The sequence below is a fragment of the Crocuta crocuta genome, unplaced genomic scaffold (assembly GCF_008692635.1).
Source record: "Crocuta crocuta isolate KB4526 unplaced genomic scaffold, BGI_CrCroc_1.0 scaffold35, whole genome shotgun sequence".
Taxonomy (NCBI): domain Eukaryota; kingdom Metazoa; phylum Chordata; class Mammalia; order Carnivora; family Hyaenidae; genus Crocuta; species Crocuta crocuta.
The window spans coordinates 4,811,742-4,826,548 of record NW_027530625.1 but is presented as its reverse complement, the minus strand read 5'-3'; the positions used below and the strand labels follow the sequence as shown (position 1 = coordinate 4,826,548).

The following is a 14,807-nucleotide window of genomic DNA, read 5'->3' as shown; positions in this document are numbered from 1 at the left end:
AACGCACACTCTCTCTGCACCGCTGTCGACAATTAGGGCCTCGGGACTAGGAAATAGGGCCCCTGGGTGCCGGTCTCGGCTCTACCACGGATTCCAGTTGTGATCTGCAAGTTTTGCCTTCTCTGAGCCGCATTTCCCCCATCCGCAAAATGGGACGTCTGACCTCCCACGTCATCCCCGCTCTGGGTTTGGGATCCTGGGATATTTAGAGATAGCGTTTTTTTTCTGGGGCGTTTTCGACAGGACTGACGGCATGAGTGCCAGCCAGTGTGGATCCCGACCGCTCGATTCTATTCACTAGAGAGAGTCTGGGAACAGCGTGTCCCACAATGCCCTTGGAAACTACATTTCCCGACATGCAAGGGGAAGGCGGCACCCTCCTGTCTTGGGACACGTATCCCGGGCCCGCTTTTTAAAGACTACGACTCCCGGCGTGCCCCGCGGCTCAAAGCCAGAAGGGCCCGGATCCGGAGCTAGCTGGGGCTTGTGGCTCCGGCGTGGGAGTGCCTGGGAGATGGTGAGTTCCGACCAGAGGGCAGGGGGCAGGAGGCGGCTGCGGGGAGGGGAGGTCGGCCGCGGAGCGGGGGGCTTGGGCGCTCGAAGCCGGGATTGCTCGCTCTCCCGCCGGCCCGTGGTAGGAATGAAAACCCCGCGGCCCGGCCCTCTCCCAGCCGGGAAAGCGATACTCATCAGGCCTGTCTACGTCTGTTGAGTAAACGGGAAGCTCAGAGAGCCTGATCGTGACGCCACCCCGCCAGTAGTGCACCTAAAGGGGGAGTGACTTCGTCAGTTGAGCCCTCCTTTTCTCCAGGCCACGGGGACAGACCAGGTGGTGGGACTCGGCCTCGTCGCCGTTAGCCTGATCATCTTCACCTACTACACCGTCTGGGTGATCCTCTTGGTATGTGTGCTGCCCCCGCCCTTCGTCTTACCTTCCACTCCCTGGATCTTGAAGCTGACCCCTGGAATCCTTTACGCTGCTGTGTGCCAGGCACTGTGCTAGGCGCTTTACCTCCTTCCTCTCATGAAACCCCCAGAACAGCGCTATCAGGACCGATGCTAGAGATTGTTCCAGTTTATAGATGAGGAAGCCGAGGCTCAGCGAGAACCGCTACCCTTAAGGCCCTTGACCGCTACACCGTTCGCCCCTATTACTGATTTGCTTTTGCCTCAGATTGGCGTTCTAGTCTTTCCGGTTATCTTGCTCGCTCCTGGGCATGATGACTGCCAGCGGCTTTTGTGAGCGCCTTTAGGATTTTTTTTCTCTTGTTGGAAAATGTGTTGGTTACTGCTTAAGAAGTGCAGTGTGTCCGGAAGGCAGAACCTTGCAGAACTTTGGAGGGAGATGTTCGTAAAGGCAGCCCTGAAGCCTACGTGAGAACCCCTCACGTGCCTTTGTCCGTGTTGGGCTGCGAGTGGCTTAAGGCAAGTCCCTCGTCTTCCGTTCATTGCCAGGTCCCCAGCACCAACTTAGGGCAGGCGCCAGGCAGGTGCCCACTGAACAGCTATTCAATAAATAAATGAAGGAGACAAACCAAAACACCCCCAGCACCGTCATCTGAAAGCAAAGCAGGTGCTATCCCAGTGCATTGACTGGGGTCAGCCCAGGAGATGGGGAGGCGGTGAGGGGGGAGAGGCGAGGGGGCTTGAAGGGTTGGGCAAGGCGAGGAGTGCTCATCAGAGCTCTGCCCTCGGTACCAGCCGTTCATCGACAGCCAGCATGTCATCCACAAGTACTTCCTGCCCCGAGCCTATGCTGTCGCCATCCCGCTGGCCGCTGGCCTCCTGCTGCTCCTGTTTGTGGGTAAGTCATCACTCCCTCCACCCTGAGCAGGGTGTCTGGGAGTTCCCACAGCCCCCTCCCATCGCTAAACATGCTTCCTGACTTTGCCACTCGATGTACACCTGCTTGAGGCTCCTTGCTGCATGCCGCCCCCCCCCCCAAGCCAAAATTACCCCCTGGGATTTTCCTGTTCATCTTTCAGGGCTGTCAGTCATAGCCCCTCTGGCCTTCCCTGTGCCTCAGGCCCATTGATCCCAAATGGGATGGCCCCAGTGGGGTGTGTCCCTTTTTCCTGCCCCCTCCACCGCCACCGTCATCTCTCTGCTCACACCTCGTCAGCCCTCACCCTTTGTCACCCACTGGCCCATGATATTCCTACCCCTCTCTGTCTCCCCCTGAGGTTTAGTGTGGGGGCTTCCTTGGGGCGGGAACTGTGTCTTCATCATTATTATTATGTCCTCAGCCCCCGGCACAGACTGTGGCTCTGAGTTGGTGCTCAAGAGAGCAGTTTGCATGAGTCACCTGGGTGACTGGATGGTGGCGTGGGTGGGGGATGTGGATTAGGCGGGTGGGTGGGTGGACAGGTGGCTGACTGGGTGAGCGGATGCATATTTGAGTGGGTCTTGTTCCCTGCGGAACCTAAAACCCTAAACGTGGCAAATTGCCCCCACTGGGCACTCTGCTGGTGTTTGTCGAACACGCGGGTAGACGTGTGGCTTGCCGAGCGACCAGGGAGGTGATCCTGGCCCGGAGGGTGGTTGGGCAGGTGCCTGGCCCCGCGTGTGGGCCGCTCCGCCATGCTGCGCCCTGCCCTGGCCTCCCAGCAGCCCCGAGCCCAGACCTCACCTGGCCTTTCTGGTCTGTGTGTTCCAGGAGTGTTCATCACCTACGTGATGCTGAAGAACCAGAAAGCGACCAAGAAGGCTCAGTGAAGGCCCAGTGGGGCTCAGGCTGCCAGCCCTTCCTCTGCCTCCCCTCCAAAGGTGGGCACACACGGGACCCATCCAGGCGCCGTGGGCCCCCTCAGGCCCGGCCGCCCTGCAGACTTCCCTGTGGGATGGAGCTGCTCAGGACTGACCACACAGGCCTGCTCCTCCCCTACTCAGCCTTCCAGAAGCCAGGAGAGAAGCCTGGAAGGCTCCCTCAGGGCCTGAAAGATGCTGGTTGGGCCCACCTCACTGTCAGGCTTCCTCTCTCCTTTTCCTCAGGGTTCCACTCTCGTTTCACTTTCCCTCTTGTCACCTGCTGCTGTTGGACTTGGCAGGTTCTGAGGAATCATGTTACCTTTGCCCACACATCCTCCTCCTCATCGGAGCGGCTTTCCCAGGTCTGACACAGCCCCAGGCCCCACAAGGACTTCGGGACCTGGAAAGCCTAAGGGGGACTAACAGGCCCTAGGGTTACCACCAGGCCTCAGGGCACATTAGGGGGGCCCTAGCACTGGCCTACCTGGGAGAGCTGAACAATAAATGGTGACGATGTGTCTGTCTCTGTGGCATCGATGACGAGGGAAGCCGGGCTGCTTGGGGGCTGGAGAGGGGCTGGTCTCAGGTCAGGAGACCCCAGTTTGTTCAATGAGGGTGTCTTGGGCACCTCCCAGACTGTCCCTGTGCTGGACACAGGGTAAAGCAGGGACTGAAAGAGATATGGCCCCGGGCCTGGTGCAGCCCATGGATGGGGACTCGCTGGAGGCACGGCAGTGTGCCAGATGCCAACCACATCAGCCTCTACTACGCCTCCCCTGTGGCAGCCCAGCTGGCATGCACTAGCATTTTAGGGGCCCTCAGGCCAGTCCCCTAAAAGGTCGAGTCCCATCGGACGATGGGTATCTCTGATACCCCAGCAACCCAACCTCGCACGGCTCCGAGCAGTGAGACTGGGAGGACCTGGAGCAGGGCTGGCTGTGGTCAGGTTGGCAGATCTGCACTGGCCCAGCCTTGTCCCTGGTAATCGCGCCACACCCCCCGTGCAGCCGGGACTCCGTCCACAGGGCCTAGTTTAAGACTCTGCCTCACCTTGGGTGTTCACTCTACTTAGAGGCGGCTCCCTCACCTGAGAACCAAGGCCGACTGTAGACACATCTCCCCTTCCCTCACCTGTCCCCTCCGCCCCCCGTCCTCCGGTCCAGGCAGAGCTAGCACCTGGGCTTTGGGTTCTGTCCTCTCCCCCTGCCGTAACAGAAGTATCGTGTCTCTGATGGTCCCCCTCTCATTGCAGAACAGCCTCTGCCTCTTACTGGGATCCTCCCTGTGTTTCATGAGCAATCCCAGGCCCCCATATAAAGGACTGACCATCACCAATTAATTTCCTCCAGGTCTCTCCCCTTCTCCCCTTTGTAGCCAGATTCCCAAAAGGGTGTCCACACCTGCTACCCGGATTTCCTCACCATCACTGTGCTCGGCATCCCTCCTGGAGGGCGGCACCCACTCGGACCACCAGTGACCCCATGTCGGTCTGTGACATCCCCCCAGATGCACCCTCAGATGCTCTCGGACGATCCATCCTCACACTTTATGTCTCTCCTGCTTCATTTCTGCCATGAGACGGTGGGCTCCTTGGGACTTGGTCACAAGCCTTCTCTCCCCACACATCCTGCGTGGCCTTGTCCTTATCTGGGCTCACCTCTCGAGCCCCAGTGGATTGCACACACACCAGCTAACTGCCATTGGATGTCGTAGTGGCACCTCAAATGGAACCTGTCCTGATCCGAGTCCTCAGACTCCCCCTCCACAATCTGGATCTCCCCTCATGCCTTGCCCCCTTCCGTGACTGGCATCATCCTGTGGCCCTAACCCCAGACAGAAGCCTGGCAGACATCACTGCAAGCCTCCATCCACATGACCCCAAATCTTGTCACTTCTCCCCTTTTCTCCCCGCTCCCCACCCCAGTCACCTTCCTGATGCATCCTCTACCCTAAGTCACCAAAATATTCCTCGCCCCCCTCCCCGCCCACTCTGGCTCCCTCCAATGGGACTATGTGTGACAACCATGGCCTTTCAAGAACATCTGAGCATCTTCCTCCTACACATTTATAATGCTTGTCTGGGTTCCCCACCCCCCTCCCTAAGATGGCCTAAGAGAGACTGCACGGTTGCTCGCTTGTTCGTTCCTCCTCATTCCAGCTACCCTGGTCTTTCATTTCCTGGACTCATTGAGGCCCTTTGCACATCCTGCTCACATGGTTCAACATATACTTGTGAAACACTGGTTTGTGCCAGGCACCAAGCCAAGAAATGGACCCAGTACGGTTCCTGCCCTCTGGGTGGTCCCATTCCAGGAGGGCAGATACAGGAAATAAATGCGCAAGACAATTTCTGACAGTGTTAAGTGTGATGAAGAAAATAAAACAAGGTGATGTGATCAAGCATGAGACGTGGGGACACTTAGAGTCAGGCAAGGTCACAAGAACGAATAGGGCAAATGAGAGCCTAGGGGAAAGGATTACAAGCTGTTTTTTGCAGGGAACAGCACCCGCAAAAGCCCCAGGTGTGAAAGAATTTTATTCCCGAGGATCAGCGGGGAGCCCCGTGTGGCTGTGCGGTGGGTGTAGGGAGAGTGGTTTGAGATGGACCTGGGGCCGGGGCCATGGCGAGGGGTGTGGATTTTGTTCCAGTGCAAAGGGAAGCCACTGGAGGTTTTAAGCATGAGAGTGACATCATCTGATTTATGCTTTTAAAAGATCACGCCGGCAGCTGTGTTCCTGCCTCTCGCTCACCACTGAATCCCCAGGGCCTAGCACTAGTCCTGGCTCAAAGTGAGTGTGTTCAAAATATGCCTTAAATGAATGCATGCCCCGGACTTCCTGTGTGACCTGGAGGTACTCACTTCTCTCTCTGGACCTTAGTTTTCTCACCCAGGAGGCAGTCGGTGGAAATTTCACGCCAGAGTGGGTGGGTCGGACTGGATTTAGGTTTCCCGCCTCACCAAGCGTCCCCGAGACCCGAATCCCCCACTTTAGGAGACGAACTGGGGGGGTTCGGGCGGCGGGGTCTTCCCTCCTGGCGACCAGAAGCACCGCGCGGCGGCCCCGCCCCGGCCTGGACCGCGCTCCAAAGGATGCTGCAGCCCCGGGGGCGGGACCCGCAGGCGATCGCGGGCGCCTCCTGTGCGGATTGGGTGCAGCCGTGACCGGCGCCGCGCTATTGGTCGGTCCAGAAGCGGGGGCGGGGCCCCGCTCCTGCAGCGCGGCGGCGGGGACACGGCCGGAGCCCGGGGAGCTGCTGCGGGGCGATGGCCGCGCCGAGCCCGGGGCCCCGCGAGGTAGGTGCGGACCCAAAAGAGGACAGGAGAGGAAAGGGTCGGGGGGCTGGGCCCGGGCCTCCCCTCCCAGCGCAGCGCGGACACACCCCCATCAAGGCGCCTGGGGGGTCCTGAACTGGGCGGGGACCAGGACACGCCCCACAGGGGGCCGCAGGTATGCAGGGGAAGTCCGGCGGTTTTCCCCAGAGAACTTCCTCAGTTTTCTCATCGCGAAAATGGAGGTGATAGATAATAAAAGCGCCTCCTTCATAGGGCCGTTAGGAAGTCAAGCTCTCAGCCAGTGCCGGGCACATGGTGGGTGCCAACTGCTAGTGGGTCAGGGGCCGCGAGCTCGGCTTCATGCTGACCCTCCCCTCGGCCTGAAGGATCTCCGTATAAGCGAGTCGAATAGATGCCCGAGTCCCTGGCGTCACAGCTCCTACTATCAAGGGTTCCCGGGCATGGAGCTCAAACTGCCACCGAGGAGTTATTATAGTTCTTTTACAGAGGAGAAAACGAGATGCAGAAAGGTTAGGTGACTTACCTAAGATCACACAGCTGGTGAGAGACAGGCTGCAGAAAGCATTCTTTACCTGCCATTCTATGCTGGGTGCTGACTGCATGCCAGGCCCTGGGTGGCCCGTCACAGCACCCAGTGAGGTGGGTACCAGCATTATCCCTATTTTACAGTCGAGGAAACGGAGGCAGAGAGCGGTAACAGGAGGGTTCACAAATACCAGAGGTGGGACTCAAATCCAGGTCTTTCCCCTCTGGAATGCTTTCATGTGCTCACTGCATCTTGTGTCTCCTGCCACCAGGTCCTGGCCCCCTCCCCAGAGGCTGGATGCAGAGCAGCCCCCTTGACCTCTGGCCGCCGTGGCCTCCTCTGGCGTCTACGAGACAAGCAGGCTCGCCTTGGCCTGTTTGAGATCGGCCCGGGCCATGAGCTGCACCAGCTGACATGTATGATGCAGGCAGGGCTGTGGGCTGCCACTCAGGCCTCCATGGACCACCCACCCACAGTGAGTGGCTGATCCGTGCCCTTCACCTCAACAGTACCAAGGGCAAGACTGCGCTGATGCCCTGTGTTGCTGATACCGCAGGACTGGGGAAGAGAGGAGGAAATCAAGGGCTGTGTGTGGGGAGGGAGGGACAGGCAGGGGTGGGGGCTGAGGCCAGGAAGCCAGAAAGCCCAGTGTGTGTTGGGGATGTGAAGAACCCCTTGACCTGGGTGGTCCTTGCGTGACTCTAGTTGGGCCTCTTCTTCTTTGGGCCTCAGCGTCCCCATCTGTATAATGGGTAGGGGGGATTGTATTCTTTGGTCTCTGAGGCCCTCCTCGCTCTGCTAGGGTGTGTGGCTGAGAAAGGACCCCACCCCCACCCCGCCAGCCTGGCCCATCCTCCCCGGAGCTCAGGCTGGGGACAGGCTGGCTCAGCAGAAAGGGTCGCCCAACTGCAAACTCAGCAGCTGGACCAGCCCGCGCAAGCATGTGTGTTGTGTGTGTGTGTGCACACATGTGCACAGTGTGACCACATCCCATAGGTCAAGTCCTGGCACAGGGACCTAGAGGTCCAGGAAGGGCGCAGGAGCCCAACAGGGGGTCCTCTAAATCTCATCACCTGCTGACAATCTAACGTGACTCCCCAGGACTCAGCGTGGTCTCAGGATCCTGCTGGCTCAAGTCCAAGAGCCAGCTGTCCAGCTGCATTCATACTCCGTCCCTCCTTTACTTCATGCAACCACGTGAGCCCTCTTGCTCTTCCTGGAGGCCACCAATGCTGTTCCCCCTGCATGAACACCATGCTCCTCCTCTCTCCCACCTTTCGGATTTCAGCTTAGAGGTCACCTCCCCCAAGAAGACTTCTCTGATCCTGCCCCTTTCACACTGAGTCAGGCAGGTCCCTTGGCTTTAAGGCCATCCCCTGTCACTGGGCCAACATGTGCGCCTGGGTGACTGGACCAGGCTCTGAGTTCCGGTCCCTGTTCGCTGGAGCAATCAGACTGTGGAAAGGGGGTGAGGCTCTTGGAGAGCCTGGGGCTGGCAACGTGGGGCTGAGACTTACCCTGAGCCCCTCCACCCCTCCCTGTAGGGACCACCCACCGAGGAGGATTTCTCTGAGGTCCTGACCCAGGTTCACGAGGTAGGAAGCCCAAGACTGCTGCATGGGAGAGGCGTGTGCTGCTGTTCTTTCTCTGTCCTCAGTCTCCCCATCTGTGTAGTGGGAGTGCTGGCTTGCCTCGGGGCCTTGTGGGAAGGGTGTGATTACCCAGCTGCATACACCTGGCCCCCCAGGGACACTCTTGGGGCTGCTTTTCCTCCCCTGCAGGGCTTCGAGCTGGGCACCCTGGCTGGCCCGGCCTTCGCCTGGCTACGCAGCTCCCTAGGCCTGGCTGAGGAAGACTATCAAGCGGCATTAGGCCCAGGTGGCCCCTACCTGCAGTTCCTCAGCACCTCCAAGAGCAAGGCCAGCTTCTTCCTGTCGTGAGCTGGCAGCGGGGGTGGGGAAGGGGGGGGAGCGTTGTTCCTGGGTGAAGGGGGGCGGCTGAGGAGAGAAACAGAATGGCAAGGTCGGGGAGGGCCAGGGCCAGGTAGAGATCAGATGGAGGAGGAGAGTGAGGACGGGAAGTGACAAGGGCGGAAGTGGGGAGACCCCCAGCCTGGACCTGGGGAGACAGACCCGCACTCGGGCAGAAGGCCTGATGGGGGCCGCTCCAGCCCCGCCTGACCAGTGACCTCTCCCTCCACCCCCTAGCCACGACCAACGCTTCTTCCTGAAGACCCAGCGCCGCCGGGAGGTGCGGGCACTGCTCGCCCACCTGCCCCGCTACGTGGAGCACCTGCAGCGGCACCCGCACTCGCTGCTTGCGCGATTGCTGGGTATGACCGGCCAAGGGGCCGGGACGGCGGGTCTGGGGGAAGGGAGAGCGATCAGGGGAGGTGCGTAGGGGGCGGGGCGGTTCCCAGATTGGGGAGACGTAGGGGATCCGAGCCCGAGCCGGCTGGAGGGAACCCATCCGCAGGCTGCGGCCAGTTCCGTGGGGGGCGTGTCCTAGAGGTCCTTGTTAGGGGAAAGGTGGGGTGGTGGGCGGGGCCCAAGTGGGCGGAGTCTATTGGACAATCCCTTGTGGGGAGGGGATTGGGGCGGGGTCATGCCTGAGGACCTCCNGGTCCAGTCCGGACCTCCACCCAAGCCGAGGAAGAGGTCTGGGGGCGTGGCCTGGAGGGGCAGGGCGGGAGGCGGTGGACCTCGAGAAGGAGGCGTGGCCTGGCGCTGGGCCTAGGGCGGGATGGACCCGGGGTGGTCGAGTTTGGGGCCCCTCACCAGGCGCCCTCTCCCCCTTCCAGGAGTGCACAGTCTGCGGGTGGCTCGGGGAAAGAAGGTGGGTGAGGCCGAGGCGAGGGGGCCGGGCCAGAGGGGGCGGCTGGAGGGTGAGATCCTGTCCTCCCTCACTCCCTACCCCCGTCCCCAGAAATTCTTCATCATCATGCAGAGCGTCTTCTATCCCGCCGGCCGCATCTCTGAGAGGTGAGTCGCCTCACAGGGGCCCGGCCCCACGCGGGATGTGCCACCTGAAGCACCCACCCTCCTCAGAGAGATAAGAAACTGGGGCCCAGGGAGGGACATCCCCAAGATCTCCTAATGGACCTGGGACACTGCTAGGAACGACCAGCATCTCTGGAGCACTCAGGATGCACGAGGCACTGTGTCGAGTCTTTGCATTCATTGCCGTCTTTATTCCCAGAACAATTCCGAGGGGTAGGTGTGGTTTATCCCCATTTTATAGATGAGAAGCTGAGGACAAAGAGGGCCAGCGGGGATTGAACCCCAGACTCTTACTGCACATTGCCCTCCCTCTGGGCCTCCTAACCCTGACTCTGCGTGCAGAACTCCCCATTAGTGCTCCTCCTCGGGGGCCACGGATTTCCTTCAAGCCCTCCTAATGCTGCTGTCTAAGGTTGGAACCCTGTGTCTGGGACCCCTCCAGGGATGACAGAGTGCTGAGAGGCAGACACTGAGCAGGGGTAAAACCTGAACTGGGCTTCCAGATGCCTGAGTTCAAATTCCTGCTGCTTTTTTTTTTTTTTAAGTTTATTTACTTATTAAAAATTGTTTATATTTTATTTTTGAGAGACAGAAACAGAGTGCAAATGAGGTAGGAGCAGAGAGAGAGGGAGACACAGAATCTGAAGCAGGCTCCAGGCTCTGAGCTGTCAGCACAGCCCGATGCAGTGCGGAGCTTGAACTCCCAAACCTTGAGATCATGATCTGAGCTGAAGTCAGATGCTTAACTGACTGAGCCACCCCGGTGCCCCAAAGTTTGTTTATTTTTGAGGGAGAGAGAGAGAGAGCAAGTAAGCAGGAACAGGGGAGGGGCAGAGAGAAAGGAAGGGAGAGAATCCCAAGCAGACTCCACACTGTCATTACGGCTCAAACCCACAAACGGTGAGATCATGACCTGAGCCAAAATCAAGAGTGAGATGCTTCACCGACTGAGCCTCCCAGGCACCTCCCTGCTCTATACTTGCTGTGTGGTCTTGGGCAAGTCAAAGAAACCCTCTGAGCCTTTTTCTTCATCTCTAACATGGGGAGAGTAATGGAATGGGGTTGTGCGGAGGCTTTGAACATCCACCTTGTGGAAGCTCTTGTTTCTTGGGTGCCTGTTTGTGTCACTCTGTATATAGCTGAATTCTGTCATCCCCTTTCCTGTCACCTCCCCCCCACAGGTATGATATAAAGGGCTGTGAGGTGAGCCGATGGGTGGAGCCGGCCCCTGAGGGTAGCCCCATTGTCCTGGTGCTGAAGGACCTCAACTTCCAAGGCAAGACCATCGACCTGGGTGAGCCATGGGGACAGTCAGTGGCTTCTCTTCCTCCATTCAGGGTGAAGTTAGAAGGGTGTCACCGGCACCGCCCTCTGCCTGAGTCATTAAGAGCCCGAAGTCTAGAGTCAGGCGGAGCAGGGTTCAAATCCTGGCTCCACGACTCACTAACTAGGTGACCAGGGCAAATGACAGACGGGTTTCCTCATCTGTGATACGGGACAGTAATGACACCTGCCCTCTCAGGGCACATAGGTGTGGAGCCCTCAGCACCTTGCCTGCACGCGATGGGCACTCAGGCGGGGGCACTGATGCTCTGACAGGGCCCCAGCGGAGCTGGCTCCTCCACCAGATCCAACTGGACACCACCTTCCTCCGGGAGCTCAATGTGCTAGATTACAGCCTTCTGATGGCCTTCCAGCGCCTCCATGAGGATGAGAGGGGCCCGGGCAGCAGCCTCATCTTCCGCACCGCCAGGTGGGCCCCCCACACACACCGCCACAGGGGCACCTGCAAGAACGAGGTGATGGGAGCATGAGAAAGATGGGTGGTGAGGGGGGGAGACAGCACAGACGAAGGCTCAGAGACTGGAAAGTGCGGTGTTTGCGTGTACACGTGTACCTGTGTGTGTCTGCATGTAGGGTGGAGGGCTGGAGAGGCCTGGTCGGCAGAGGTGGTGGGGACATGGGGACAGTGGCAGAAGACAGAACAGGGGAGGTCCCACTGGGAAAGGGCTTCAGTGCTGATTTCAAGAATCTGCCCATTTTCCCAAAGGGGATGTGGAGCCATGGAAGATTTCAGAACAGTTTTCAGACCTATTTAATTTTTACTTTAGAAAGAGCCTTTGCCCTTTACCCCAGTAATTCCACTTCTAGGACCCTGGGGTCATCACCACGGGCACCATCATCATGTTGTCCCCTGCTTTGTAGTAGTAACTGCCGTTCTTTGCATGCTGGCCGCGAGCCTCATTTAGAGATGTGATAATTGAGGCTCAGAGAGGGGAAGTGAGGTTGTAGAACAACCTCTGAGGATTCGTGTTAGTCCTTGGTTAGTTACTTTGACTTCAACCCTCCAAGGCCCACCTTTGTGACTGAACGGGATTACGTAGGGGTTAAGGAAGGCACATTAAGGAAAGAAGCCTAACCATCTGGTGGGTGGAAAAGAAAAGTGAAAGATGACATCCTCTCATCCAGCCCTTGAACCCACCCTTTGGAGGAAGACCTTGGGATGGAGGAGGCTTGGGCAGAACCCAGGTTAATGACTCCCCACAGCGCTGTGGCTGGGCTGGCCATATTCAGAGACTGGAATTCCTGCTGCGGGGCACAGATGGCCCTCCCATCCCATGCCATCCAAGTTAGGTCAGCTTCTCCCTTGCCCTCTGCCCCTCTCCCTTCCACCCCCCTGCTGGGGCTAGCTGTCATTCAGCTGGTAAACCCTAGTATACATATGATGGTTGTTGTCATTGAAATTTGCTGGCTGGTAAATTGCCACTGTTCCAGCCCCACCCCTTCCAGTTCCCAGCCCCCCATTCAGAAAAAGACACACCCCTCCCCGCCCAGCACCGCACCTGCACCCACCACACCGCCAAGGATACTAGTGTTTTGCCCAGGCCCCCAGACCACTGGGTTCTGATTGGTCAGTGCCTGGGCGGGGCTTGTCTTTCATTGGCTTATTTCCCTCAGCGACATTTCCCCACCTCCCTTCCACCTCCAGGAGGATAAAATAGGGAATGGAACCTGCTTTGGGCTGTGACTGGGACTCAGCCAAAGGCATCTTCGCATTTGGAAGGCATCCCCTCCCCCAACACACACATCATGTACAAACCGGAACTGGACTTTGTTCACAAGGGCTCGGCTCTGCCACCCCGACACTCCAGGGTTGGACGACCCCAAACAAGTTTGGGAAATACCCCAACACCAGACTGGTGGATAATTCAGAGCCAGGGCCTGTGTGACCCAAATGCTCTAGACCAGCACCACCCAATAGAAATGTAATCATGCGAGGTCGCACATGTAGTTTTAAATCGTCTAGCAGCTTCTTTAGAAAAGTAAAAAGAAACAGGTAAGAATAATTTTAAGAATATATTTGTTACTCAGTACACCCCAAATTGTGTCGTTTCATCATCGAATCCATATAAACATTTATGGGGTATTTTACATTCTTTCTCTCAAACTGTCTTGGAAATTCAGTCGGTATTTTACACTTAGAGCGCGTCTCAGCTGGGACTGGCCACATTTAAATGCTCAGGGGCCACATATGGCTAGTGGCTACGTGTTGGACAGGGCAGCTCAAGACCATCGTCCACACTTTACTCAGCCTCCCAGTTTATCTGACGTCAGAGGCCTGGCACGCAGGAGTTGTGGGAATGAGCGAAGGAAGCGCAGGGTCAGCGCAGAATGCAGTCCGGGCGCGCGGTGTCTACGCTTGCGGGAATCCCTTGGCTGGGGCCCCCTGGAGGAGGCAGTAGCCTCACCCTCCTGTCTGCCGCCAGGTCTGTGCGCGGGGTACAGAGCCCGGAGGAGCCGGGATCCCAGAACCGCCGGCTGCTTCCCGACTCCCCCAACGCCTTACACATCCTGGACGGGCCGGAGCAACGCTATTTCCTGGGCCTCGTGGATCTAGCTACGGTCTACGGGCTCCGCAAGCGGCTGGAGCATCTCTGGAAGACGCTGCGCTACCCGGGCCGGACCTTCTCCACCGTCAGCCCCGCTCGCTACGCCCGTCGCCTCTGTCAGTGGGTGGAGGCTCACACCGAGTGACCCGCGCCCGTCGTGCTCTCCGCATCTGGACAATGGGCGCACGCCGGGAACCAGGGTTCCAGCCTGGCCCCGGCGGCGGGTCGGGCTCCCTCCACCTGCTGTTCCTCTCTTTGGCCTCCAGAGGGCAGCATCCCCTAGCTAATACCGTGACAACACGGCCTCGTTTGGTGGTGCGGTCTGGTTCGGCGTGCCAGGGACTCCCCTACATCAGCTCATTTAATCCTCAGAAAAATGCTGTTATTCTCTTTTTACAGACCATGAAATGGAGGCTCAGGGGGTGAAGGGACTGAGCAAGATCATTCAGCAATAAATGCTGGAACCAGGACTCGACTATGCCTTTTGGACTCAGGAGCCTGTAATCTTACCCACCAGCTCCCTCAGCCCTGTCCTCATGCTCTGGGGAAGGGGGCAGGCTGAAGGCTCCAGCCAAGCCCCTTTGTCGTCCAGATGGGGAAATTGAGGCCCAGAGACCTTAAGGGGCTTACCCATGGGTAAGTGGAAAGGCCAGCCCAAGAACCCAGGTCTCCTTACCCCCTTGCCCACTGGCCTTTTGGGGTGGTCCCCGTGGCTCCTGTTTCTCTAGGGATGCAGGAGGGAGAAGGGGAGTTTTGGGGGGGGTTGAATCTCTGGAAGACACTATGTTGGGGCTCCCCATTGGTGTTGAGTAAGCTCTTCCTTCCTCTGGGAGTCATTCTTCTCATCTGTGAAAGGGGGGTGGGGGGCGATGGCCAGACCAAGAGCCTGGCCGCACAGACAGTGCCAGGAGCAAAGAAGCGCAGTGCACGCACAGCCCCTGATCATTCCTTCTCCTTCTGCCAGGAAACGCCAGCCTGGCCTCTGACCCTGGCCCGATCCCACCATACCCAAGTGGGCCTCTCCTCTAGAGCTGTGTGACCAGGGCAAGGTGCTAAACCTCTCTGTGCCTCAGTGCTTGAATCTGTAAAATGGAAAGGATGAAAATGGACCTCGTTAATTCATTAAATATTTATTGAGCACCTACTCTGTGACAGGCCCTCTACTGGGTGATGGGGACCTGGGGGGTGGAGCAAGAGTCACAGATGCCACAGAGGTCTCTGCCTCACAGAACTCACAGTTCTGGGGAGAGATTGTGACAAAAGCAGCCTAGTGTGACAAAGCCTTGTGAAGGAGCATGGGGTCATCGTACTGAGGGAAGGGGTCTCCACCTAATCATTTGACTCTAAC

The 14,807-nt window shown here is 58.3% G+C and overlaps 2 protein-coding genes across 4 annotated transcripts; both read left to right on the top strand.

Moving 5' to 3' along the window:
* The first annotated feature begins 434 nt into the window (after positions 1–434).
* Positions 435–3,268, top strand: DPM2 (dolichyl-phosphate mannosyltransferase subunit 2, regulatory). Of its 2 annotated transcripts, XR_013336126.1 has the most exons (5): positions 435–517; positions 812–901; positions 1,702–1,804; positions 2,657–2,766; positions 2,992–3,268. XR_013336126.1 is itself a non-coding variant. In XM_077768501.1 (4 exons), the coding sequence occupies exons 1-4, from the start codon at positions 515–517 to the stop codon at positions 2,713–2,715; spliced, it is 255 nt and encodes an 84-aa protein (XP_077624627.1). In that variant the 5' UTR covers positions 435–514; the 3' UTR covers positions 2,716–3,268. The 2 variants fall into 2 exon arrangements, 1 of the variants encoding a protein (XP_077624627.1); XM_077768501.1 differs by having other exon boundaries at positions 2,657–3,268.
* Positions 3,269–5,992: 2,724 nt separating this feature from the next.
* On the top strand, positions 5,993–14,603 carry PIP5KL1 (phosphatidylinositol-4-phosphate 5-kinase like 1). 2 transcript variants are annotated; one of them, XM_077768499.1, is made up of 11 exons: positions 5,993–6,044; positions 6,842–7,045; positions 8,115–8,165; positions 8,352–8,506; positions 8,778–8,902; positions 9,371–9,405; positions 9,496–9,551; positions 10,751–10,863; positions 11,169–11,322; positions 13,337–14,095; positions 14,424–14,603. In XM_077768499.1, the coding sequence occupies exons 1-10, from the start codon at positions 6,015–6,017 to the stop codon at positions 13,602–13,604; spliced, it is 1,191 nt and encodes a 396-aa protein (XP_077624625.1). In that variant the 5' UTR covers positions 5,993–6,014; the 3' UTR covers positions 13,605–14,095; positions 14,424–14,603. The 2 variants fall into 2 exon arrangements, with proteins under 2 accessions (XP_077624625.1, XP_077624626.1); XM_077768500.1 differs by lacking the exons at positions 5,993–6,044; positions 6,842–7,045; positions 8,115–8,165; positions 8,352–8,506; positions 9,371–9,405 and having other exon boundaries at positions 8,864–8,902.
* The last annotated feature ends 204 nt before the right edge of the window (positions 14,604–14,807 follow it).

What these genes read in the sequence shown, in the direction of transcription:
- DPM2 (XM_077768501.1), top strand. An exon ending in CCGTCTGGGTGATCCTCTTG is followed by an intron (nt 902 to 1,701) that starts GTATGTGTGCTG and finishes CCTCGGTACCAG; the next exon opens with CCGTTCATCGACAGCCAGCA. An exon ending in CCTGCTGCTCCTGTTTGTGG is followed by an intron (nt 1,805 to 2,656) that starts GTAAGTCATCAC and finishes TGTGTGTTCCAG; the next exon opens with GAGTGTTCATCACCTACGTG.
- PIP5KL1 (XM_077768499.1), top strand. Translation starts at nt 6,015, where the DNA reads ATGGCCGCGCCGAGCCCGGGGCCCCGCGAG. An exon ending in GCCGGCCGCATCTCTGAGAG is followed by an intron (nt 9,552 to 10,750) that starts GTGAGTCGCCTC and finishes TCCCCCCCACAG; the next exon opens with GTATGATATAAAGGGCTGTG. An exon ending in CTCATCTTCCGCACCGCCAG is followed by an intron (nt 11,323 to 13,336) that starts GTGGGCCCCCCA and finishes GTCTGCCGCCAG; the next exon opens with GTCTGTGCGCGGGGTACAGA.